This window comes from Suricata suricatta, chromosome 4, assembly GCF_006229205.1.
Source record: "Suricata suricatta isolate VVHF042 chromosome 4, meerkat_22Aug2017_6uvM2_HiC, whole genome shotgun sequence".
NCBI lineage: Eukaryota > Metazoa > Chordata > Mammalia > Carnivora > Herpestidae > Suricata > Suricata suricatta.
In genome coordinates this window covers 145,330,538-145,356,929 of record NC_043703.1, presented here as the reverse complement: position 1 = coordinate 145,356,929, position 26,392 = coordinate 145,330,538, and the positions used below count along the sequence as shown (strand labels likewise).

Sequence of the window (26,392 nt, the reverse complement as noted above, 5' to 3'; positions counted from 1 at the left end):
CTCCCTCCCCCTCTCTCCCTCCCTCCCCCTCTCTCCCTCCCTCCCCCTCTCTCCCTCCCTCCATCCCTCCCTCCCTCCTTCCCTCTCTCCCTCCTTCCCTCCCTCCCCCCTCTCTCCCCCACACCACCCCTCCCTGTCTCCCTCTCTTTCTCCCTTTCTCACCCCCTCTCTCTCCTTCCCCTGCTCAGCCTCTGCTTGCCCCCCTCAAAAATATTTTAACTTAAAAAAAAAAAAAGGTAGGAGATCTAAAACGTGTGTATGCTGATTGCTGATTAGAATGATCTGTAAGAGGAAGAAATAGGTGATGCAAATAAGAGGGAATTACAGTAGCAAAATACAGATCTTAGATCTTTGGCATGAAGAAATTGACTGCTCACGTATTTCCATCTTGTTACTTAAAAATAAAGTTATCTTTACAGCATTTTGTAAATGATTCTAAATGGGTATATATGGCTGTGCTACAGTGTAGTCCTTTAATGATCTGAACATTCCACATGCTTTTGTATTACATTATGGAACTAGATAACTGAACAAAACAGTGTTTTAAGAGTTTTTATTATGCTTGCTGGTGTTATTTTAAAATTACTTCACGAGAGTTTTACATGTCATTCTTCTACTGTTTTCCCTTCCAAATTTTCATCCAGTATAGGTAAGTCATTAAATTGTGTGTGTGTGTGTGTGTGTGTGTGTGTGTGTACACATACACACTTATGAATAAGCCAGAATTACTTACCATTTAAGAATTAAATGAGTGGTTCAGTTTTGCTTTGTCACATATAGTGGATTTTCATGTTTATATCTTGCCAAATACTGTTTTGCCTTTTATCTAGAATGTAGTAATATAAAAATGTTCAATACAAATTCTTGCTGTTTATTTCAGGGATACGGCAGGCCAGGAACGATTTCACACCATCACAACCTCCTACTACAGAGGAGCGATGGGTATCATGCTAGTATATGACATCACCAATGGTAAAAGTTTTGAAAACATCAGCAAATGGCTTAGAAACATAGATGAGGTAAGACCTAGAAATTGTATAAGCCTTTATAAAGACACACTTTTGTGTTAAGGATAAATATTCTAATTGATGTTTGGTATATAATGTACTATCATTATTATTGAGTTATTTCTTCTTTTTGAAGGTTAATATTATATTTTCTCTAAATTTTCCTAAAGTTTTGGGTCTGTCTAGACCCCTATCCAAGGCAGTTCCTAACTTACCCAAATCCTCTATATAGCCATCTTCTAAGATGGCCCCACAATAGAAGCTACCAGTGGTTTTACACACCTCTTTAAATGAATTCTTTCTCAGTACATTTTTATTGAATGAATTAATTACTGCCTTTTTCAGTAATAATTCAAAAACAACAGAAATGTTATATCACTTTTTAAAGATACAGAGTAGTGATGTGTTAAAAACCTAACCAAGAAAAGAGTGCCATATCATTGCATGTGAAGGTGTCAGTTTTTACAAGGTGAAATATATGTCAAAGCATGTCTGCTGCTGCGATGCAGCACAGGTAGCTTCTTGTTGAAATTATTTTTCAGGTCTCACTGCTGCCTTCTAGATTTTGAATTTCATTAAGACTAATAATTCTTTAAAGCATTTTTGGCTAGGTTCATGAAGATCAAGGCCCAAGCCAGTATTAGACATAAGATCATGATATCTTCAGTGGTAGCAGTCCTAACAACTCATTCCTAACTTTTCCATCGCTGCAATAAATCTTCAAAGAGAAGCCTGTTAGTACTTAATCAATTAACAGTTCACCGATTTTTGAAACAAAAAGACTCCATTTTAGATTTCCTTTAGCCTTTTTTTTTTTTTTAATGATTCAGCCAAGTAGCATGTGTAGTAGGAGCAATTTATAGAGACTATGCAGTGTTGTTCTAACAACCACCAGTTTTCTGAGTTCTTTGACATGAACTGGATGTCCCACAGTTCAGTGCCATTCTGGCTCCACTAGTTTAAGGACTCAGTCCAACAAGACTGCCCTTTTTTCAGATGTTAAGTCCTGGGTTCCCGAGGCTAGCCTCACCTCTCTCTGACTTGGCTACAAATTTGGGGGTTCCCAGGACCCACTTTTGATTCAGTAGTTGGCTAAAATGACTTACAGAACTTAGGAAAGTGCTATATTTACATTTAATATTTTATTATAAAGGGTACAGTAGAGGAACAGCTAAATGAAAATGATGCATAGGCAAGGCATAGGTGGTGGGGAACACAGCTTCCAGGCCATCTCTGGACATGTCACCCTCTGGGCATTTTGATCTGTTCAACCTGGAAGGTCCCCTAACTTGATTGTTTCAGAGTTTAATCCAGATGTTACTGCATAGGCACAGTTAACTTAAATCATTGACCTCTGGTGATTGAACTTAATCTCTAGCCCCTTCACCTCGTGGGAGGTGAGGGAGTGGCTTGAAAGGTCCAATTCCTTAATCACATGTTTGGTTTATCTGGTGACCAGCTCTCATTGTGAACCTCTGTAGGCCACCCTCTGCTCTGATCCTTCATTAGCATTAACTTAGATAAGCAGAAAGGGCCCTGTTAGAACAACAGAAGATAATTTGTCACTCAGGAAATTAGGAGTAAATGGGGGAGAAAGACCAAATATGTTTCTTATTATGTTACAGCCTTATACGCTTAACTTAGTAGTTGTACTGACATATAAAACGTATAAGATGCTGGTGGGGGCGCCTGGATGGCTCAGTCTATTAAGCATCCGACTCTTGAGGCTTTTGATTTCAGCCCAGGTTATGGTCTCTCAGTTCTTGAGATCGAACCGTGTTGAGCTCTGCACTGATAGCACAGAGCCTGCTTTGAATTCTCTCACTCTTTCTCTACCCCTCTACCGCTCATTGTCTTTCTCAAAATAAATATACATTTTTTTTTAAAAAAGAAGTCCTTATCTCAAAGAAGATTGGTGCTGCCTAATATTCACTTTGTTGTAGAAATTAAAGCTTTACCTAAATGAAAAGAAGCTGGACTGATCTAACAACATTTTCATGTATCTATTTATTTAGTTTAAGGAACTGGTTTTTTGGGTTTTGTTTTTTTTAATGTTTATTTTTGTGTGAGAAAGAGATACAGAGCATGAGCGGGGCAGGGGCAGAGAGAAAGAGAGGTAAACACAGAACCTGAAGTAGGTTCCAGGCTCTGAGCTGTCAGCACAGAGCTGGACACGGGGCTTGAACCCATGAACCGTGAGATCATGACCTGAGGTGAAGTCAGATGCTCAACCAACTGGGTCACATAGGCAGCCAGATCCAACATTTTTTAAAGATGTATCATGATCAAGAGGAATTTACTTAGGAATGCAAGGGTGGTTTAATATAAGAAATCAGTCAGTATAGGGGCATCTAGGTGGCTCAGTTGGTTTAAGCATCTGACTTTGGCTCAGGTCATGATCTCACGGTTTAGTTGGTGAGTTCAAGCCTCTTGTCGGTCTTTATGCTGACAGTGCGGAGCCTGCTTGGGATTTTCGCTTTCTGTTTCTCCGCCCCCCCCACCCGCCCCCTGCTTTCTTTCTCAAAATAAAATTAAAAAAGAAATCAATGTAATACACCATATTGATACAAGGCAAAAGCCATATCATCATGCCAACAGACACAGGAAAAAAAATTGACAAAATCGACACCCTTACATGATAAAAGCCTCCACAAACTAGAAATAGAAGAGACCGACCTTAGCTTAATAAAAGATGTTTGTGAAATTCCCACAGCCAACATTATACCTGCCCCTTATAATCAAGAAAATGAGAAGTATGCCATCTCAGTTCATTGTAGTGGATGTTGTAGCCACGGCAATTAGACAGAGAAAAAAGGGGGGCACCCAGATTGGGAAGTAAAACCATTTGTAAATAATGAATAGAAAATCCTAAGGAATCCACACAAACACCAAAATATTAAACTGTTAGAACTGATAAGTTCAGTAAGCTTGGAGGAAATAAGATCAGTATACAAAAATCAATTGTATTTCTGTACACTAGCACTGAGTAATCCAAAAATGAAGTTAATTATATAATTCCATTTACAGTAGCATCAAAAAGAAGAAAAATAAACAATAAAGAAAGGGGAAAAGCTAGTTATGAAAAATTTAACCAAAGGCGTACAAGACTTAAATATTGAAAAAATGTTAAAAGAAATTAAGATCTAAGTAATTCAAAAGATACCTCGTGTTTATGAATTGGAAGATTGTTAAGATAGCAGCACTAGCTAAAGTGATCTGCAGATTCAGTGCAATTCATAATCTCAGCTACTTTGTTGGCGGGTTAGGGGACTGGCAGAAATTGACAGGCTGATCTTAGAATTCATTTGGACATGCAAGTGACCCAGAATAGCCCAACTCTCTTGATAGGAGGAATGACATTTAAGCTAAGACTTGAAGAAAGGAATAAAAGTTACCTGGAAAAGAATGGGGCTAGTCGAAAGAATGTGATGGATTCAAATTTAAGACAAATCTCAGACTACTTTTGTTATATAGAAAACCTATACCTTAGCTGCAGAGACATTCAGGGAAAGGTGTGTTGGGCCAAAGATAGATGATTTGTAAATATTTTTCATATTCCAGGTGTTGGGTTGCCTTTTCAGTCTGGTAGTGACCTTTGACACAGAAAAGTTTTTAATTTTGATGAACTGTGATTTGCCTATTTTTCTTTTTGTTGTCTATACTTTTGGTGTCATATCCAAGAAACCATTAACAAAAATGTCATAAAACTTTCCCCCTATATTTTCTTTTTTATGAGTTTTATAGTTTTAGGTCTTATCCACTTTGAATTTAGTTTTCTATATGGTGTAAGTTGGGGCTCCAGCTTCATTCTTTTGCGTATTGGTATTTGGTATGCCCAATGCAATTTCGTTCAAAAGACTGTTCTTGCCCCCATTGAGTGGGCTTGATACTCTTGTCAAAACATTCAGTCTTGCATGCAAGGTATTATTTCTTGGCTCTGTATTCTGTTTTATTTGTGTGTTTTTTTATGCCAGTAGCGCACTATTTTGATTATTGTAGCTTTGTAGTAAGTTTTGAAATCAGGGAATAAGGGGGCACCAGGGTGGCTCAGTCGGTTAAGCATCCGACTTCAGCTCAGGTCATGATCTCTGACAGTTTGTGAGTTTGAGCCCCATGTCAAGCTCTGTGCTCAAAGCTCAGAGCTTGGAGCCTCCTTCGGATTCTGTCTCCCTCTCTCTGCCCATCCTCTGCATGTGCTCTGTCTCCCTCTCTCTCCCTTTTAAAAATAAACATTAAAAAAAGAAATCAGGGAGTAAGTATAAATTTTCCAACTTTGTACTTCTTTCTTAAGATCATTTTTGGCTGTTTAGTGTCCCTCAAAATTACATATGATTTTAGGGATGGGTTTTTCTATTTGTGCAAAAGATGTTATTAGGATTTCAGTGGAGCAAATGTTTTTAACTGATCTTTCTGCATGGGATCTTCTTATGTTCTAGTAGTATAGCTTTTTTCGTTGTTAGTGTTGGTGTTTGTTTACTCTGAGAGAAAGCACAAGTAGGGGAGGGGCAAGGAGGGAGAGAGAGACTATCCCAAGCAGTCTCCCTGCTGTCAGCACTGTCCAGAGTGGGGCTCAGTCTCCCCATGAGATCATGAGTCATGACCTGAGCTGAAATCAAGAGTGACTGAGGTATGCAGGCGCCCTAGCAGTATAGCTTTTTGAGATTTTAAGGGCTCTGTAGAATTTTTAATTAAGGCTTCTACAGGGTAATACATATTCTCCCAAAGCATCATCCAGCCTGGATTTAGATTATGCATATGAGATTCCAGTTTTAGATCTTTTGCCTATATCTTTTCTTTTGGTGAGAAGATATTAGAAATTACACAGCCTCCTATTGAGGGGAAAATAATATTTGACAGCGATATTAGGAATTGTGTTTCTTTTTTTTATTATCTTAACATTTATTTATTTTTGAGAGACAGAGCATGAGTGGGAGAGGTGCAGAGAGAGAGGGAGACACAGAATCTGAAATAGGCTCCAGGCTCTGAGCTGTCAGCACATAACCCGATGCGGGGCTCGAACCCACAAACCATGAGATCATGACCTGAGTTGAAGTTGGCCACTTAACCAACTGAGCCACCCAGGCGCCCCTAAATTTCTTTTTAATGTTTGTATTTGAGAGAGAGAGAGACAGAGCACCAGCAGGGGAGAAGCAGAGAGAGAGACAGAGACAGAGAGAGGAAGGGAGGGAGACAAAGAATCTGAAGCAGGCTCCAGGCTCTGAGCTGTCAGCACACAACCCGATGCGGGGCTCGAACCCACAAACTGTGAGATCATGACCTGAGCTGAAGTTGGCCACTTAACCAACTGAGCCACCCAGGCACCCCTCTTTTTCTAAATAATTTATGAATTTGTGTAGGTTTTAGTATGGGGGTTATTTCAGGGTGATTGCTTTCAAACTTTCAGATTATAAAAATGAAACTGAAGACTAAGAAAAATAAAGTCATTTTTAGAAAATATTAAGCTATAATTCATGGTAATGTGTAAATTGAATTTTTTTCCATTGTAGCATGCCAATGAAGATGTGGAAAGAATGTTACTAGGAAACAAATGTGATATGGACGATAAAAGAGTTGTACCTAAAGGAAAAGGAGAACAGGTAAAAAGCTCTGAATGAAACTAATATGCTTTCTATGTAAAGATGATATCGCATTACATTGGTTTGTACTGGTAATAGAGAGTGCTGAGCTGTTCACAACATTTTATAAATGCCTTGGGAAATAGTAGTTTATCCTTTGAGTGAATTTTTTCAGTGCATGTCTAACAGGTATGGGAGAATAAAACCTGTGGTGGTAGTAGTATTGTTAACCTTATTTAAACTACAAAGAGGTTTTCAATTTTTTAACTTAAGACTCTAAGTATCTCACTCAGACTATCTGAAGTAAATTCCCAAAGTGAGAAGAGGATTCTCTTATTATTTTTGTTTACTTATTTATTTTTGAAAGAACTTGACCATTTGAATCTTGACCCATTGAAATACTTTGTTTTATATAACCTAGTAGAGACTGTTGCCTTTAGAATAATATTTTTTTCCTGTAGCATACTAATGTCAGCAACCTATGCTTGACAATTTTATGATGACATTTTGCTTCTGTTTTAGATTGCACGGGAGCATGGTATTAGATTTTTTGAGACTAGTGCAAAAGCAAATATAAACATCGAAAAGGCTTTTCTCACATTAGCTGAAGATATCCTTCGAAAGGTAAGATCGTACTTTTACTTCTAACGTGCCAATGTCACAAATGAACATTTAGTCGTTTTTGAAGTACTAGATGAACATGCAGAAAGTAGATTTGGGTGGTATTGTTCCTAAATGTTTACCTTTCATCAACCTCTAACCTTCCCAAGTGAAGTGGGGCCTGGGAGGACAGAGAGCCGCTGGAAATCTGTGGTGTGTGGTCAGCGGTGCCAGTGTTCGGAGCTCCCACACTGACTCTCCAGTCCCCAAGTTCATGCTCCGTTCTTCAGCTTTTTGTCTGGTCCATGGTGCTGTGGCTCTTTTGTTTATTTTTGGACTCCCTTTCTCTTACATATTTTTTTCATTTCCATAGGTAATTTCTTGAAATTTAAGATAATAGTGATTTCTACAGAATCACTTTCTTCTACGTAGTCATTTCTCAGATATGCCAGTAAAGGGCATGTATCTGTTACAAACTGAATAAATATAGTAAATATATCTGTATATTTCTTTTAGCCAATCATTTCAACCTGTGATGTTTTAAAATTTGATAAAATGTAATCTCAGGGAATTCATTTTTTATCCAGGTTAGTTTATCGGTTTAATATGTGAAACTCACCACTACAAGTAAACTTGTAGCAAAACTGGTAAATCTGATTTTCATATTTTTTCCTCAGATGGCAAGATACAATACACAGATTTGGTTTTGAATCCTGAGTTCTCTATTCAGTCTATAGTACATTTAAGTGCACATAAAAACAGAACAAATCTGACACAGATCCTATAGGAGAAGTAGACATTGTATAGGAGAAAATTTAATTGCTTTTGGTAACCTATTTTTACAATTGAAATGACCATATTTTTTTAAAAAACCAATCCCAGAATTTATCATATATATAAATGTATATATAACATAAGCTATAATAGAAATGGTATCTCATACAAATCTAGTGAAATTTCAGAGAAATCAAACAATTTTGTATATAGTGAAATGTAGTTATCTGTTAACTGTAATTGTGTGCTCAAACTGGGAAAAAGTCCTCAGTTATTGCTATTCAGAATGACTATAAAACAAACTAACCAAAATGAAGTTAAGACTATAATTCCATTTACAGCAGCATCAAAAAGAAGAAAAACAGTAAATTAAAAAAATAAAAACTAGTTATGAAAGTAAAGTACTAGGTGGACAAGGAAAAATGTTTGTACTTTTATTTAAAGTTTATTTATTTTGAGAAAGAGAAAACACAAGCGCTGAAGGGGCAGAGAGGGTGGGGGAAGAGAGAATCCCAAGCAGGCCCCACATGTCTGCACAGAGACCAGAGCAGGACTCAAGCTCCCAAACCGGGAGATCCTTATCTGAGCCGAAATCCAGAGTCAGACACTTAACCTACTGAGCCACCCAGGCGCTCCAAAATGTTTGCATTTGTAGTCGAATGAAGGGAATAACAGGAATAGAAAAATAACCTAAAAAAATTTTTTTAATGTTTATTTTTGGAAGAGAGAGAGAGAGACAGAGTGTGAGTGGGGGAGGAGCAGAGAGAGAGGGAGACACAGAATCAGAAGCAGGCTCCAGGCTCTGAGCTGTCAGCACAGAGCCTGATGTGAGGCTCTATCTCATCAACCGCGAGATCATGACCTGAGCTGAAGACAGATGCTTAACCGACTTAGCCACCCAGGCGCCCCAGAAAATACATTTTTAATTAGTGATATACTTTGTATTTCAGAGTTTGGTGGGTCACAGTGAAAAGTTATTCCAGTACCCATAAGATTTACCATAACACTTGTTGAAATATTCGTGTCTTGTGTTCTTTATTTTTCTGGATTTTTTGGTTTTCTCCATTATTTCTGATTCCTTTCTGTTCATGCTGTAGTCCTCAACTTCTCACTAATCTTGGCCTTAAAAAAAAAAAGTAATAATGCTTATATTATCATATAATTGGTTTCCCTGTGAGGTAAATCTTCCTTATTCTCATAGTAAAGGTTCAAAAGTATGGATACACTAAAAAACATTTCCGTCTGGAGTCTTCCCATGTAGGCAGGCCCAGATGTGAGATTGCATTTTTTTCCTATGCACATACATAATGCTTTTCATTGTGGTCAGGTTATGAGTTAAACCATCAAACATAAACTTGTTTTACATTGGAAAATGGGAAATACAGGAGTGATTCCTGACTAGCATCTTTCTATGCTGTGATATCTCTACTGAGCTGGTAAAGAGAAATTAACTTTAGAATGAAAGCAATTTAAACCATTTTTAACTTAATTATTTGAATAGATAATTCATTCTCATGGTCCAAACATTTAAAATAAAGAGTAAATGTGCAGAGAAGTTTCCCGCTACATTCCTCCAACTCCTCGTTTCTCCCCCACAGGTAACGAGCTTACCTGTATGTATATATAGGAGTTAATATGAATATATTTTTATTCCCACTTCTTTTTTAAACAAGTAAGGCAATATACATTGTTTGGCACTTTAAATATATACACAAAATCCACTTTTTAAATAATTGAATGCTACTTCCTTGAGTTGATAGGTCATAATTAAACAGGTTTTCTCAGGGACGTTCAGGTGATTTTCAACCTTATCATGTCTAAATTGTATTGCAGTGAATAATCCTATATTTAAATCATTTTGCAAGTACGTGACTATGTGCAAATATATGAAGGACAGATTCCTAGAAGTGGCCAGAGAGAAAATACACATGTGTGTTTAGAATTCTGATATGTGATGCCCTGCGCGTCCTGAGGACCATGCCCACTCGCCCCTGCGAGCAGCGCGCGAGGAGGTCTCTCTCCTCACGGCCTGGCCACCCCGGGGACTGACTGACTGGTCTTCCCCTACCTGAAAGGCTTAAAAAAAGAAAAAAAGGTAGATTTAATTTGCGGCTCTTTTATGAGTGAGGTGAGCATTTTTAAAGATCTGTGTAAGAATCACTTTTTTCTTTTCTATAAACTTGCTTTATTTTGCTCACTTTTTAAATGTAGTTACTGGTCTTTTTCTTGATTAGGAACAGCCTAGAGTTCTACTTAATAAACTTTTTGTTTTGTATTAATCAATACTTTTGGCTCTAAAACGTCTTGCCTTGCATAGGACAGTTCCTATTTTTAGGGAGTGTCTTTCAAGGCTCTAAGTTAAATTGTGAAGGGATGGACTATGAGTGACGTGCTAAGTGAAAAAACGTAGTGACCTCCCTGGTGACAAGCACCCATGTTTGCTTGTTTTTAAGCACCCTTGTACTTGTAACTGCCCCACACCTGCAAGTCCTGTGCAGCCGTCTTCTGCTGTAGGCGAGGTGCTGACTGGCTTCTTTCTCTTCTGTTCATTTTTCTCAAGATCTGCAATAGGAGTAAAGTCAGTTCAGGAAAACTCACAAAGATTATTTTAATGCAAAACTTGTAGCTGTAACATACAGTGAGGAGAAGAATCCCATAAAGCAGTGAGAATAGGTAGGTGACTTCAAAGTCCGAGTTGAAATTTCACCTCCGTGTAAGTTAAGAAGCCTTCTCCTGGGCTGTGTGACTTTAAAATATTTTAAGCCCTGGCTTACCTTAACACTTTATATTGTTTCTGAGAGAGAATATATTCCCAGTTACATCCTAGCTTGTACATTTTCATTCATGATGAACTACTGTTAATACACAAAACGGCTTGCTTAAATTTCCCAGAGTGATACGAGTAAAGGGAGTCATGCATAGAAAGAATACATAAAACATAGTTCCATGTGTATGGAGGTCAAGAACAAAAAACCTAATCTCTGGTGACAGAAATGAGAGTAGTGGTTACCTTTAGTAGGGTGGTCCTGGCTAGGAAGGGGTGTGAGGGAGCCGTCTGTGGGGTTATTGTGTTTACTGTGTTCTGTGTTTTGATTTGATGGTTTCATGTCATATACTAAGCACAGGTAAGGTTTGGCGGCTAAGTCAGTTAAGCGTCTGACTTGGGCGCAGGTAATGATCTGGTGGTTTGTGAGTTCTAGCCTTGCATCTGGCTCTGTGCTGACAGCTCAGAGCCTGGAGCCTTCTTCAGATTCTGTCTCCACCCCACCCACCCCCGCCCTTCCCCTGCTCACGCTGTGTCTGTCTCTCAAAAATAAACATTAAAAGAACAAAAGATTTGTATACTTTTTGTAAGCTGTTTCTAAAAAAAATGTTCCTTTCACACATTGTAGGCTGTCCATTGAAAATAGAGTATTCCAATGATCTTAAAAGTACTATTTAGGATATTGGGGAAATACAGGATTATTTATAGAAGGAAATAAAGTCACTCATAACCCTACAACCTAAGAGTTATTACTGTTAACATTTGATGTCTCTCCTTTTGATTTTTTCTATCTCCATTTTTAACATGAATTCTACAACTTTGTGTTCTGCCCTACCCATTTTCTTCCACTTCATGTTAGCATATCATTGTTGAGACTGCCCTTTTAAAGGTACAGTAGAGTTGCAAGCTTCAGTCTCAAAAGGCAAGGAACTAGACAGAAAAGGGCCGTTTCACACTTCTCTGAGGTTAAACTTGGCCCAACATTGGTTTTATGCATATGCCTGATAATGCTTTTTAAGTCCTAAATACTCAGGGGTCAGGGCTAAGAAAAAGCCAACCTCGTGCAGACAAAGAGCAGTAAGGATATTGGAAGCTTTATTAAAAGGATGCCAAGAGGCCTCTAGACATTGACAGCGTGGAGTAAGCTGGCAAAATGTAGATCAGAAACAAAGCTGCCAAATCTTTACTTTCTACATGGGAGAGCAAACCTAGCTTATGTGACTGTAATTACGTTTTGTTACATTTATGAGAATATTTGTGTTGAATCTTGATTTTTTTCATGACGGTGTTTATTCATGGGTTACTTTCTTGTGTGTGTGTTCCAGACCCCTGTAAAAGAGCCCAACAGTGAGAATGTAGATATCAGCAGTGGGGGCGGCGTGCCAGGCTGGAAGAGCAAGTGCTGCTGAGCGCTCGCCGCTCCGCCCGCCGCCCGCCGCCCTGTCCTCGCCTCCTGCTGCAGAATGAACCACTCTGTCCGTGTGTAACTCTGAGCAGAGATTTTTGTTCCTCATCTTAATTATCCAGTCCACCTATTTTATTTGTTCTTTCATCTGTGACTGCTTGCTGACTTTATAATTTTCTTCAAACAAAAAAAATGTATAGAAAAATCATGTCTGTGACTTCGTTTTTAAATGTACTTGCTCAGCTCACCACTGCATTTCAGTTGTATTATAGTCCAGTTCTTTTCTCAACATGAAAACCTATAGCAATCATTTCAACTCTATTCTGCAAATTGTATAAGAATAAAAGTTAGAATTAACAATTTTATTTTGTACAACAGTGGAATTTTCTGTCATGGATAATGTGCTTGAGTCCCTATAATCTATAGACATGTGATAGCAAAAGAAACAAAAGCCAGGAAAACACTCATTTTCGCCTTGACTATGTAAATGGGATTAATTTTGTCCTGTGCCTTATGTGGAAAGGAACTTCTTTGGTTTTTCCTTGTTTTGTTTTGTTTTGGTGGAAGCATGTGCAGGAGACATACATATCATCCAGACATAAACCATTAAAATGTTTGTGGTTTGCTTGGCTGTAATTTTCAAAATAGTTAATTGAGGACAAAGGGTAATGCAGAAATGATAGCTTTGGTTTGCTGAGTCTTAATTTTAAGTGGCCTTGATATTTAAAACTGTTCCTGCCACCGGGTCTTCTGTTCGGCCACTCTCTCCTCACGTCTGTCTTCCTGCATGCTGCTTTATTTGCTCCCCCCGCCCAATGGTATGAGTTATTTAAAAATGAAAGGGGCAAACTAGTAGGTTTTTCAAGTTTAACATAAAGTACTGATTTAACTTGCTAAGTAAACTGAAAGATAAATTCTAACTGCCTACTACTACCAGATGTCTTCCCCTCATTTTCTCTCTCCCCTAAAACTTAGCCCCGGATTCCTTCATTAGCTATTTTACTTCACGTTCCTCTTCCCTCTGTGTTCCCGTTCTATCCATTGAGTTTATGAAATGGAAGAGTTAATTGCATGCACTAGTGTTTGGAGGGTGTTGTGGTTTGTCTTTCTAATTAGGTGTATAGCCTATTCACTTTCCTAGAATAAATCTCTTAACCTAAATTTGAATAGTCTCCATTTTGGCAACTCCTCTAGCAGTTTGGTAGCCCAGTAAAAGTTTTGTTTTGTTTTGTTTTTTTGTTTGTTTGGGTTTTTTAAATTTGTTTTTTAAAGGTGGGAAGGAGGAGTGAAATTTATTAACATGTTTGCCAAATAATACTGAGATTTGGCCTTTGAAGAACACTTTTTCAGTGTTAAGTTGTCTTTACCTTAAGATTAGACGTTCTTTAGAATATTATTAATTTTTGAGTCCTGTCTTCACGTCCCTTTGGAAAACTTGTATTACCATGGATTTGGGAAAAGGACAACAAAAAAGGCTTTTCGTGTACAGATCAGATCTCCAGCTATCTCTATCCCTGTCCTTTTTCACTTCATTTTTCTAGTTTCGCTTCATTGCTTATCATCAGGATAGGGGAAGTTAAGTTTGCTACGCTGCTAGCATCCTAAGATGATACCTTTGTTGAGATAATTGTGAATAGCATGATTCATTTCTAGCAGAGGCTGAGTTTAGGACAGCAGCTTCCATTGAAAAGTCTTTCTGTGTCGTGGATAGCATTTTAATGCCCTCTTGGCTCACATCAACAACATAGGGACGTATCTGCTATCAACATCCATGAATTTTTCAGATAGTGCCCTAAAAACGATTTTATATGCCTCACTGGTGGTTGTTTTTAGGTTTTTCCTTCACTTGACTTTATCATTGTTTACTAGTAAAAGCAGCATTGCCAAATAATCCCTAATTTTCCACTAAAAATAATAATGAAATGATGTTAAGCTTCTCGAAAAGTTATAGGTTAAACCTACTGTTGTTAGATTAATTTTAATGTATGTGTTGCTTTCCTTTATCTGGAATGTGGCAGTAGCTTTTTTATTTTTTAACCCTCTTTAATCCTTATTCAATTCAGTGACTTAAGGTTTGAGAGCTAAACACTGGGATTTTTGGGTAACAGACTGACAGTTTTGTTGTTTGCATAATTATAATCGGCATTGTACATAGAAAGGATATGGCTACCTTTTGTTAAATCTGCACTTTCTAAATATCAAAAAAAAGGGAAATGGAGTATAAATCAATTTTTGTATAACCTGTTTGAAACATGAGTTTTATTTGCTTAATATTAGGGCTCTGCCCCCATTTCTGTAAGTCTCTTGGGATCCTGTGTAGAAGCTGTTCTCATTAAACACCAAACAGTTAAGTCCATTCTCTGGTACTAGATACAAATTCGGTTTCATATTCTACTTAACAATTTAAATAAACTGAAATATTTCTAGATGGTCTACTTCTGTTCATATAAAAACAAAACTTGATTTCCAACTGTGTGGCTTGGTTTTCATTTATTTATGGATTTGAAGATGGATGATTACTTCTGAAAACAATGCAAAATAGCAAACTGAGTATCAGACAGGCAGAAATTTCAAGAACTGCCTTTGGTAAGAAAGTACATAAAAAACGGAACTCCCTGGGGCACTGAAGCAGCACCGTCCTGGTGTCAGAAGGGATGCCTTGGTCGTAGGGACATAGTCCCTCCACAGCCGACAACACCGCACTGTGCCGAAGGCCACTTGTGGCCGGACACAGCAGACTGGCGGGGGCAGCACTCCCACACTGGGGGGCCGAGTGCTTGCTTCGGCAGTGACCGTCCTCTCGTCTGAAAAAAGTATTTCCTTTTTTGTGAGCCATAAGCGACAGCTTTGTTTTATATAAAGAAAACGCTTGGCCCCGTATTAGGGCATTATTAGTCAGTAGATAGAAACGTTGACGAGATTTCTCTGCTGGAAGGACGCCGTGTCGTTTTCTCCTACTGCAGTGTTGATAGGAGGCACCTGGAGTGTGTTTAATGCCTCCCCGTTCACTCCAACTTTCTCTTGTTTCGTGTGTCTAGGAAGAGGCTCGTGATTCTCTTTGAGATTGGAAAATAGAACATGGTCTCTGCCCTTAGGTTTATCATTTTGTTTAGAAAGCAGAAGCAGTAATCAGCTAAGCATATGTAAGAACCAACCAGGGGTGCCTGGTGGGCTCAGTCGGTGGAGCATGTGACTGTTTTTCTCAGGGTCATGAGTTCAAGCCCCACATTGAGCTTAGAGCTTACCCAATTAGATGAGGTTCAGGTTTTACGTGCTATATTAATATTTAAGAGCAAGTTCAGTTGGTGGGAATAGTTGGGGTGGCTTTTGAGGGAATAGGGACATGAACTGGTTCTTAAATTTTAAGTAGATTGTTTATTTAAGGGAGAGGGGAAAGAGGGTCCACAAGGGCTTTGCTCATGCGAGAAACCAGAAGCCCAGCTGGACAGCGATTGGCAGTGGGCGGTCCTGGTAAGCTCTCGGAAGTGGTGAGAGACTTGCGTCTGAGGAAAACCAGTCTGGAGGTGTTGGAGGAGGAGAGAAAGCAGGAGGGTCCTGGGGATCGACCACACAGGAGGTTAGGTGAGCTGGGATTTGAATAGGACCGGTTTTGTGCCAGAGATGATGGCAGAGAGCAGTGCAGAGTTTTAAGTTAGAATATGTGGCAGGGAAAGAGTATTTCTTGCCTACTGAGGAGCTTAATAGGTACTTGTGACACTGTTCTACATGCTTTGGGTTATGTCCACAACTACCTGGTGAAATGGTATCCATTTTACAAAATAAAAGGTCTCAGATTAAGTCCTTACGGTTGCACATCCAGTTGGTGCTGGAGTTGGATTTTGAAACCAAGCATGATATCTGTGCTCATTGTTTTCATCTTCACCTTACCAGTTTCTCAGGAGAAGGTCTTCGGGTTCGGTTATAATGATTATAATGGGGGTGCTAAACGTGCCAGAGCCAACAGAAAGAGTGCTAGAGTATAATTTTACCTAGTTTTTTTTTTTTTTTAGAAACAATTTTATTTACTCATTTAATCTCTACACCCAACATGGGGCTTGAACTCACAACCCTGAGATCCAGAGTCTTCCGACAGCCAGCCGGGTGCTCCTGGTCTTATCTAGTAACGTAACCATTGAGCCTAACCTCGTCACTTTTCTAAGAGTAATGCCCTTGTTAGTTTAAACCTGTTCCCCCTTGCCACCCTGCCAATTTTATGTCTCCTCCCCCTCCGAACCATCTTTTGCCTGAAGGTGAACAATAATGCGGTTGCTGTTCACATTTTAGACTTTGAAGGAGCCTGGGTTGCTTATCAATTGCTACCACGAGTAATGGTGAAATAAAATACAGGAGAGGGGCAGGAAGGCAGCTGGGTATAGTTTATGCCAAATTCTTAGGTGGGTTTGAGATAGTTTGTAATAAATGACTAGTACAGTATAACTTCATATAAGATTAAGTCATCTAAGCTTTTCTGGGATACTGAATTTAGGGCTGAGATTTCCAGCACTGAGGTAAAAAGGTATGTAGTCCTGTTACATCTTAAAAAGAATGGTTCCTGAGAAAAAATCTCTGGCACAAAACTCAGAAATTTCTACCATTAAGGTTTATTGGCCTGCGAAGTGAAAATGTCTCCAGTGCAAGTTCCTAAAATGCATAAATCTGCTTGTTTACCTCTACCATTTTTGTGAATTTCCATAAAACAGCAAATTGAAAACCAGTCGTGGCATTTCTGCAGTGAGCTGATGTAATAGACTTGTAGCTCTGGTGATTTGATATATAGACAGTTTATTTAAAGCTTCTTCAAGAAAGGGTAATTAACGTTCTCATTTGATTCTGAAATGGCCGCAGCTCGTCAGTTGGCTGGAGCTAGAGAGCAGTCAGTCCAAGACTGAGCTCTCCCGTGACTGCTCAGGTGCGGGGTTTTCGGGTTCAGTGAGACGGTCCATTTCACTCGACCAGATGTGCAGGTAGCAGAGTGGATATTGCTTTGACCAGACTCCAAGGAGAGGCCTCCACTTGTGCCTCTTCTCAAGTGCCTCAAGTATTCCATTAAAGCCTCTTAAGTTTCACGTTGGCAATTACAGAAACCACTCAGGGCTGGCAGAACTTGGAGGCGGATGCTGCCGCCAGCCTGCCTGTGAGAGGAAGGCGCCACTGCCCTGGCGAGCTGCGGGGGGAGAGCGAGCTCGCGTCGAAGGCTGGCATCGCGGGCGGCTGGGCCCCTTCCTCTGTGGCGCCTCCCGCGGGCTGCCCTGAGCCCCCTCCCTCCCCGCGTGATCAGCGGGGGGCCACGCTCTCCTCCTCCCTCCCCGAGTGATCAGCACAGCCATGCGCTGCTCTCTCCCGACAGGCCGCTGAAGTATTCCCTAGGAAAGAAATGTGCCAAGAGAATTATGTAAAGAATAAATTCCTAGGATAGGGATCACTTTTCTGCTTTCAGCCTGAAGTCACTCATGTGGGAGGTTATATTCCTGGTTGTCTGATTGGTCACCCAGCTTGGAGACCTCAGCCGCTGCCACCTTCCCCTCACCGCCCCCTCCACCACGTACTGTTCAGTCTTCCCCGTTCCTGCCCGCCTTCCCTTCACATTCATTCCCACCGCTCTGGTTTTGGTGCTCGGTCCTCTCTTCTGGACACTGCACCGCTTTCCGGACTCGTCACCCAGTATCGGCCTCCCTCCACACCCCTTGTCCCACGCATCAGGGTTCATGTTCTGAATCACCTCCCTTCCCCCTGGCCCCGCTATCACACTCAGTAATCTGTGGCAGCCCAGTTGTCAACAGCAAGGATGTGTCCGGTGCCTTGATCACCGTTTGTCACCATCCTAGCTTCCAGGGAAATAAAAAACGGTGAATTGACCTAATCCAACAGTTGAAGACCTCCGGGCCCCAACCCACTGTTACAGCCTTAACTGTCAACCAAAATGCTACACAATGTTATTTTGCTCTTTGGAGGCCTCAAAACAGGTTAGGCAACAAATCCCTAGCCTCTGCCTTTTCTGAATTAACACCACTCTGTATCAATTTTTCCTAACTGCAAATGGTAAAAAGCAACCTTTCCTTATGTACCCAGTGGAGGACATTCATTAAAAGGTTGTTGTAAGAAGGCGGTTGCAGGGGCATCATTTTGTTTTCCACAAATCCCTCCATAAAAACAAAGCAAGTAGGTTAGCAAAACCTGCAAACAACGTATATAGCAAAAGTAGTTGATGAGTTACCCCCACAAACCCCCAAACAAGCCGGTTGGGGCACACTTCTGACGGGAACAGGAGTGCGTCTGTGCAGAAGAAAACTGGGAAGAAATGGGGCATCTGATGGATCTAAGAACTCCCAAAATACCTGGCAAGTCCTTGGAAACTCTGCAGGCTGATGTTGGAGCCGTCCAACAGCGAGTGCGAGTCCTATCAACTGAGGGCTACAACAGTCTGGGCCCCAGGGGGTTCCATTTTCCCACTAAAAGAAAGCAGAGCTTCGTGAAGAAATGGCGGAGTCCATGTTGGTGACAGAAAATGTCACACCAGAGAAGTTCTGAAAACCTGCGTGATGAAGTTTGAGGGTGGGGAGTGATCTGGAGCCAACAGCCAGGAAAGAATTCTTTTTTTTTTTTTTATTGCTTTTTATTTATTTTTGAGAGACAGAGAGAGACAGCTGGAGCAGGGGAGGGTCAGAGAGAGAGGGAGATACAGAATCTGAAACAGGCTCCAGGCTCCAGGCTCTGAGCTAGCTGTCAGCACAGAGCCTGACGCGGGGCTCAAACCCACGAACCGTGAGATCTGACCTGAGCCGAAGCCAGATGCTTAACCGACTGAGCCACCCAGGCGCCCCAGGAAAGAATTCTTGAAGACGTCTTTGGTGCAAAACGGTGATCTTATTAAAACACAGGGACATGACCCGTGGGCAGGAGGAGCGGCGCTACGCTTGGGACAGGTAACTCCTTACGTACCCTCAGGTTGGGAGGGGGTCAGGGGTGGGGCAAATCTCTAAGGTGTTTTGGAAGGAAGGCTTCCAGGACCTTGTAGGGTGAGCTGTTGCTAGGAAAACACCAGTTATTACCATTTAGTAAAACCTCAGTCATGAGACCCTTCAGATGCATATCAGTGGGCCATAAGCCTAGAGTGTGATTGCCAACATCTACCTTGGGGCGGTTGAGATAAAGTTTCCAAAGGACTTTTTTTATGTTAGAGTAGACTCCCTGGGGAGTCAGGATAATGTGAAGCCAAGATTCTCTTTGGCGCCTAGCCAAGTGTCCTCATTGAAGTAACCTAGCTCCTAGAGGGACGTCACTCTGCTGGATTCAAGGACTTGTCAGTGGGCTGTAGGCAGCGAGGGAATTTAATTTTTCATTTGCCTTAGTTTCCCACATCACCGTGGCAAGCACTTGAACCCCTTTCCTTTGTTCTTGGGGAGCCAGGAGTGTCTGAGGACTATCACACAGATCCCAGTGGGGGTGGGGGGCTGCTGTTAGCCTGCACTTGGCCCTCAGCTTGCCCCACGCTCCCTCCTCATAAGGATGTATGGCTTGGAAGCCAACTTGAAGAAGCCCACTCTGACCAGAGAGAGGACATTTCAAACACATCAGATATTTTTAAATGTACATTTCCACAGTGATGTGATATATACATGTGCGTGCACCCTCCCCTCCCAATTGATAGCTGTTGGAGGTTGCTTGGGAAACGGCTCTCCCCTCCTGACCACACCCCTCCCTGGTAAATAAAAAAACCAAGAATTTACCTTGACTTCCCCATACAGATTATATCTCTGGGTGACTGAAGAGTGAAGGGGCCAGAATAAGCCACTGTGGTCTACAAAGGATTTTGAACTTAAAAGTATCTGAGTTTCTGAAATCTCTTATCTGCCTAAAAACGTAGCTTCCCAGCAGAACTCACTTGTCACTAAGGAGCGACTCTAAGCTTTTGGGTAGATTTGTATCACATCCAAACACACCATCACGGGACTGTTTTACCACCTGTCCTCCTAAGGGTCCATTTATCTTTCCAAAAAGTCACTTAAGTGCTCCTTCTCTCCCTCCCCGTGTAAGAAGTCATTTGTTCCTGTAAAAGTGCCTCTCGGCCTTTCCTATCCCCTATTAAAGTGGTATATAAGCCCCCAGTTCTAAGAGCCAGTCTTCTGTGAATGCACAGACGCGTAGTGAATAAAAACCTAGTCTGCTCTTGCGAATCCGTCAGTTGAATTTGCAAGCCCCACACAGCCGCACCTAGGAGGACAGAGAACGTTTTCCTTCCCAATAACTAGCAAATGAGGTGAAGTTTGTAGAGTATTCCACCACAGAAGAGAGAAGCAATAAAAGAATTTTATTGTTTTGTAACTGCTAAGGAATTAATGGATCTAGGAATGATCGATGGCTAACATCACAAAAGGAGATTCAACAAAATAGCCAGACACTTATGCACCTCTGATCATTAGCACAATACTAATGTGATGAGGCCATACCAAAAAAATCTCAAGCCTCAGATCAAACCTTTGGTCTGGATCCAAATGTCAGTTTATAGGAAATTTGAAGACAGAGGAACATACTGAACTACATCAACAAAATCCAGACTGGTACATTTTACAGGCAACTGATCCAGCCTCTTCAACCATTAAATTTCAATGGGGAGAGAGAGATTATAAATGAATCAAAGACTGAATGGGGTGTGGGGAGGGGGGAGGTAAAACTAAACTATAATATGCTTAGGGAACACAGAGGTAATATGCTATAAAGAAAATTAATGAAGATTAAAAGTCAAGACAGCATTAGCAGGGTGGGAGGAGTTGTAAGTGGGGGCGGGTCCATGGAGTTTCAGGGCCAGCAAAACCTGGCGTGGATGCCTTGTAACAGTTCATTAATCTACGCATTTGTTTGCTGGGGTTTTACAGTGTGTATTCTATTTAATCGTAAAGGACTCTTTGTGGGTTTAAAATTATATTGGGTAGCTCACGACCTCCAGGACCACAGAAGCAGTTTCAGAGGCTTTGCAGCCCAGCCCACTGCTCAAAATCGGCTGAACAGAATTGGTCTGCTCAGGTCTGACTGTTCCTGCTGCTGAGTGCTGTGCCCCAGGAATTGTCACCGCTGCCTCTGGGAACAATGTAACTGCTACCGATGCCAAAATCCTGGCTAAGATCAATACCATGCAGCCTCCGCTCCTTTCAGTGTCTCTTGCTGTGAAGTCTGAGATGATTAATTTGGTTGGTGAAGTGCATGCTTGTGCCCCTGAAAGTGAAAGTACATCTTGCTTTTAGCCTCAATAGTGTGGGCTGGGCTGTGACTTTAGGTGTGTGGGGGAGGGGAGAGTTCAGGTGCTGGGTAGACAGTGTGATAAATGCCCCTTACATCAGTGATGTTCAAACCTTACTGTGCAGTGGAATCCCCGGGGAGGTGCTTGCTTTTATTTATTTTTTTTAACTTTTTTGTTTCTTTTTTAGAGAGACAGAGGGAGAGTGCCAGTGAGGGGAGGAGCAGAGAGAGAGGGAGACACAGAATCTGAAGCAGGCTCCAGGCTCTGAGCTATCAGCACAGACCCCGACATAGGGCTCGAACTCACAAACTGCAAGATCATGACCTGAGCCGAAGTCGGACGCTTGACTGGGCCACCCAGGTGCCCCTGGGAAGTGCTTTTAAAAATATCAATGCCAAAGTCACGCCCTAGTCTAATTACCACAGTATCTGCAGGTGAGCCTGGAGTGTTAGTGTGTTTTGGTTCAAGAACCTCCTTGCTATCCACTCAGGTAAGCCGCACCGGAATCCCCTGGGGCTTGTTAGAAATGCTGAATCTCAGCACACACAACCTTAGGGAGTTAGAATCTACGTTTAAACAAAAGCCCTAAGGGCAGATTCCAATTTGGGGACGGTCGACGGTGCGTTGTTCTTCCCATGCCAGCCCAGATCCCACCAGCAAGGGCATCCGCTCCCTGAGCAGGCAGTGATGCCTGCTTCTCCACACTGAGAGGAGCACGTTTCCCTCGCGCAGGCTGACTGGGTTGCAGTTAATCATCTTCTGTCAGCTCATCTCCCTACCAGACTGTAACTGTGCAGGGCAGGGACCCTGTCTTGTCCCCTTTGTGTCTTCACAGCACTGAGTCACTGCCGCCCGCGCGCAGGAGCTCAGGACAAGGGGTAAGTGAACCAGGACTTTCCTGCTGTTTCTTTCAGGCCACCTCATTCAGCAGAAACTCCCCCCGTCGCCTCGTTTCTACTGCCACCTTCACACGCTCACATTTGTATTACAATTTGAAGGCAGCTCTGAGTATGACTTTAAGAGAATTTTAAAATTCAAGCCTAGGGACTGTTCCCACTGACCACCTCCGGATATAGGACAGATTGGTTGACTCCTGTGGCTCTCCATTCCCTTGTCTCTAAAAGCAGGTGAACTAGAAGGCGCTCTGAGACTTTGTGATGCAGAAATATCCTGTGATGCTGGTTCCCCTCTGCTGGAGTAACCAAGACTTCACAGTCCGTTAACTCTTGCCGGTAGGCTGAGGCGGTGCGGAGAAACTATAAATTTAATATGGAGGTACTGAGCCACCTTGTGGCCACTTCTGGGAACTGCATGTCTTCGTCATGTCCATAAGAAATTTCCCCAGAGCCTATCAGTGTGAGATCCCGTCATGTAGAATTTATGGTAAACATAGCCAGACAAAATCAAGTGGGAGCTGAAGGCTTCCAGTTATGGAATAAATAAGTAAGGGAACGAAAGGCACAGCTGTAACAGTGTTGCGTGGTGACAGGTGGCAGCCACACACCCGTGGTGAGCACAGCGCTAAGTGCAGACTTCTCCAGTCACCATGTTGTGCACGTGAAACGAACGTAACATCTTGTGTCAGTTATACTCAAATTTAAAAAGTATATTAAGAGGCAAGTGACATCTGTGGGAATTAAGAGTTATTTATGCAAATATTGAACTAAGTCTTCAAAAAATGGGAGATGGGAAACAGATAGAGCTATATGTCCTAGAGCAGAAGTTACAATCTCAGTGTTTTCAGAGAGGAGGAATGCCAAAAAATAGTGAGATTTGCCCTGAATCCCAAGTTTCAGGATTTAGGAGCACCAGGTACCATTGAGATGTCAGGCATGTGGCAATAGATGAACTGGGATGGGTCAAAAGTCTCTGTAAGAAATACCGGGGTTGGGGGGGTGGGGACGGAGAGCTCTGGCTGGCTTGGTCAGTAGAGCGTGTGACTCTTGATCTCGGGATTCGGAGTTCGAGTCCCATGTTGGCTGTAGAGATTACTTAAAAAGTAAAAAAAAAAATTTTTTTTAAATGTTTACTTTTGACAGAGTGAGAGCCAGCAGGGGAGGGGCAGAGAGGGGGGACAGATGATCTAAAGCAGGCTCTGTGCTGACTGCAGAGAACCCGACGTGGGGCTCGAACTCCTGGACGGTGAGATCATGACCTGAGCCAAAGTCGGATGCTCAACCGACTGAACCACCCAGGTGTCCCCCAACATAAAATCTTTAAAAAAAAAAGAAATCATGGGATCCCCAGGTGTCCCTGATCACCCCTGTAGCCAGGAGCTGCAGGTTATTATCTCAAAGGTTTATTATCTGCAGAACTGGAACAGATGCTCTGGACGTGAGGGCACCGGCGCAGGGAAAGGTGGGGCGAGGCCAGGATCCAAAGCAGGGAGGTCAGTGAGCAGCTGCATCTTGAATGCTGGGCCCCTCAGATTCTCGCCGGCCTTCTCGCCTCCGTTCCCCCGGAATTCTGGCAGCCAGACATAGGTGCCCGGGCAGAAGGTCGGGAGGATCTGCTCGGGGAACCTGCCTCAAGAGGAGAGACTCACAGGTACTGTCACTTGGAGTCCCACCGAGGAAGAGGCCAGCTCGCCGCTGTGGACTGTGCTGTGCCGAAGGCTTCCAGCCACCTCGGCAGATGCACTAAAGCTTTCAGTCTACCTAAAACATACAGAAGTCATTCAAACATATAGAAAAGTATAGAAAAGCGAATAACACTCCACGTACCCGATACCCAGACTTAACTGATATTTGCCTTCAATCAGATATTCAGTTCTTCATGGTGACATAAAAGAGAATAAGACATCTAACAAAGAGATGGAAAAAAGGAAACGGGGAAAAAAACCCGGAGAAAAGCAAAGAAAAACCTCAAACGCACTTGAATGGATATTCTTGGATACGACATGATACTGAATTCGTAAAGCATCTACAGGAGGCGGGGCCCGGGGAGCTCAGTCTGGAGAGCGCGTGGCTCTTGATCTCAGGGTTGTAGGTGAGATCCCTGTGTTGGGTGTAGAGATGACTTAAATGAAGAAGAATAGGATGCTATTGTTGAATGTTTATTTATCTTGAGAGAGAACAAGCGGGGAACGGGCAGAGAGAAAGGGAGAGAGAGTCCCAAGCAGGCCCCGCGCTGCCAGCACAGTGGGCTCGAACAACCGACCGACCTGAGCTGAACCCAAGAGTCAGGTGGGCTTCAGAGCCGCCAGGCGCTACAACAGCAACACCACAAGAAGAGAATTCACTAAAATAAAAAATGGTCAACCGAAATAAAAGATTCAAGAGAAGAATTGGAAGGTGAAAATGAGGGAAATCTCTTAAAAAGTAAAACACACCAACCGGCAAAAGACAGAGGGGGAGAGGGAGGGAGATCGAGGGAAATGGAGACGTGGAGAAGGAAAAGAGGAAATGGTACGGAGTTCAGAGGGCCAGTCCAAAGGCTAAAATGTGATTAACTGGAGGTCCAGAAAAAGAAAATAGAAAAACAGAAGGGCAGTGATCGTTGGAGAGAAAATACAAGAAAACTGCCGCAACCCAAGGGATAATAGTCTCCAGACTGAAAGGGCCTGGCACAGAAGAACGGAACACTGCACCAAGGAATGTCATCGTGGCATTTCAGAACTCAGAGGATAAAAGAAAAGATTAAGAAAAAGTATCCAGAGGAGGAAAAAAATACAAAGAATTGGGAACCTGAATGATATAGATTGTCCTAAAGTAATGCAGGGACTTAGGAAACAATGAGGCAGGATCTTCGAAATTCTGAACGAAAGGGATGTTCTATGGAGAGTTCTTTACTTACTCAACTTACTGTCAAATATGAAATGAACTCAGATATACAAAGAGGTAAATTTTCCTTCCTTTGCTCACCTCCTCAGGAATCCAACAGAGGCCATCCTTGAGCAAAATTAAAAAGGACCCCAAGAAAGAGGTAGCCCCGAGTCCCAGGAAGCCAGCCCTGGACGGCTGTGCAGGTGGCCCAGGAAGCGGCCCACTTCTGGTGGACCCAGGGGACGAGGTCTCCAGAACAAGTGGGAGGAGCCCTATTGGTGGGTGTGTCACATCGCTGAAGGCCCCTGTGACAATTACGCGGGAAGCTGGAGGGCAGGGATAAAATCTCCCTCCTTCACCCCTGCACCCCCGGGGCCACCTGTTCCTGGCACGGCGCAGGGTCCAGGAAGTACTGCTAAATGAGCAAGGGAGTGAACGCATGGACGCGGGTGACCCAGCTCCTGCACACGTGCTGTTAGCGAGGCGGTGAGGCAGACCGGCTCCCCTTCCCACTGCCGTCACCTAGAAACAGAATAAATAGAATCAGAAGTGCTTAGCCAACTTCTCAAGAAAGCAAGGGACAGATCACTTAGAGATCTGGTTGCAGTGCTTTCATTTACAGATGCCACCCTACGTGGTCATGGTCACAAGGCTGACGGGACCTGAGCTCCAGGGGGGCCCAGGTCACTCTCTCTTCCCCATCAAGGCCATTTCCACTGTGTCCTGGCACCTCCACTCTTATTTGAGAACAAGCAGGGGGCGCTTGGGTGGCTCAGTCAGTTGAGCATCTGACTTCGGCTCAGGTCATGATCTCGTAGTTCGTGGGTTTGAGCCCCGTGTCGGGCTCTGTGCCGGCAAGCTCAGAGCCTGGCTCCTGCTTCCAATTCTGTGTCCCTCTCTCTCTGCCCCTCCCTGGCTCACGATCTGTCTCTCAAAAATAAATAAATGTTAAAAAAAATTTTTTTAAAGAGAACAAGCAGGACGAAGCACAGGCTTGTGGTGACCTGAAACCTTGCTGTCAGGACTGGGATTGATCCTCCCGCTGCAAGAGGCGGAAAGCAGGGGTGCAAACTCTGGCCCCTGGAATATCCCTTTTTAAACCGGCTGCCGTAATTAGAGGGGAAGCCGGGAAGCCGGGCAGGTTCTCAGCGTTGACAAAAACGGACTGGATGACTCAGAAGGAAAATGTTTTCTAGAGAAGTGGATCCAAACCACTTCAAACAGGGGAGAGCTCTCTCGCTCTTTTTTTTTTTTTTAATGTTTTTTT

The 26,392-nt window shown here is 42.4% G+C and overlaps 1 protein-coding gene across 1 annotated transcript in view; it reads left to right on the top strand.

The window, feature by feature from the left end:
• Nucleotides 1–14,596, top strand: part of RAB10 (RAB10, member RAS oncogene family) — a 75,924-nt gene extending 61,328 nt beyond the window's left edge. Inside the window, exons 3-6 of the mRNA XM_029938154.1 lie at nt 881–1,019; nt 6,515–6,604; nt 7,106–7,207; nt 12,047–14,596. Coding sequence (XP_029794014.1) covers nt 881–1,019; nt 6,515–6,604; nt 7,106–7,207; nt 12,047–12,130 — 415 coding nt within the window. The 3' untranslated portion in view covers nt 12,131–14,596. The remainder of the gene's footprint in view (nt 1–880; nt 1,020–6,514; nt 6,605–7,105; nt 7,208–12,046) is intronic.
• Nucleotides 14,597–26,392: the final 11,796 nt, after the last annotated feature.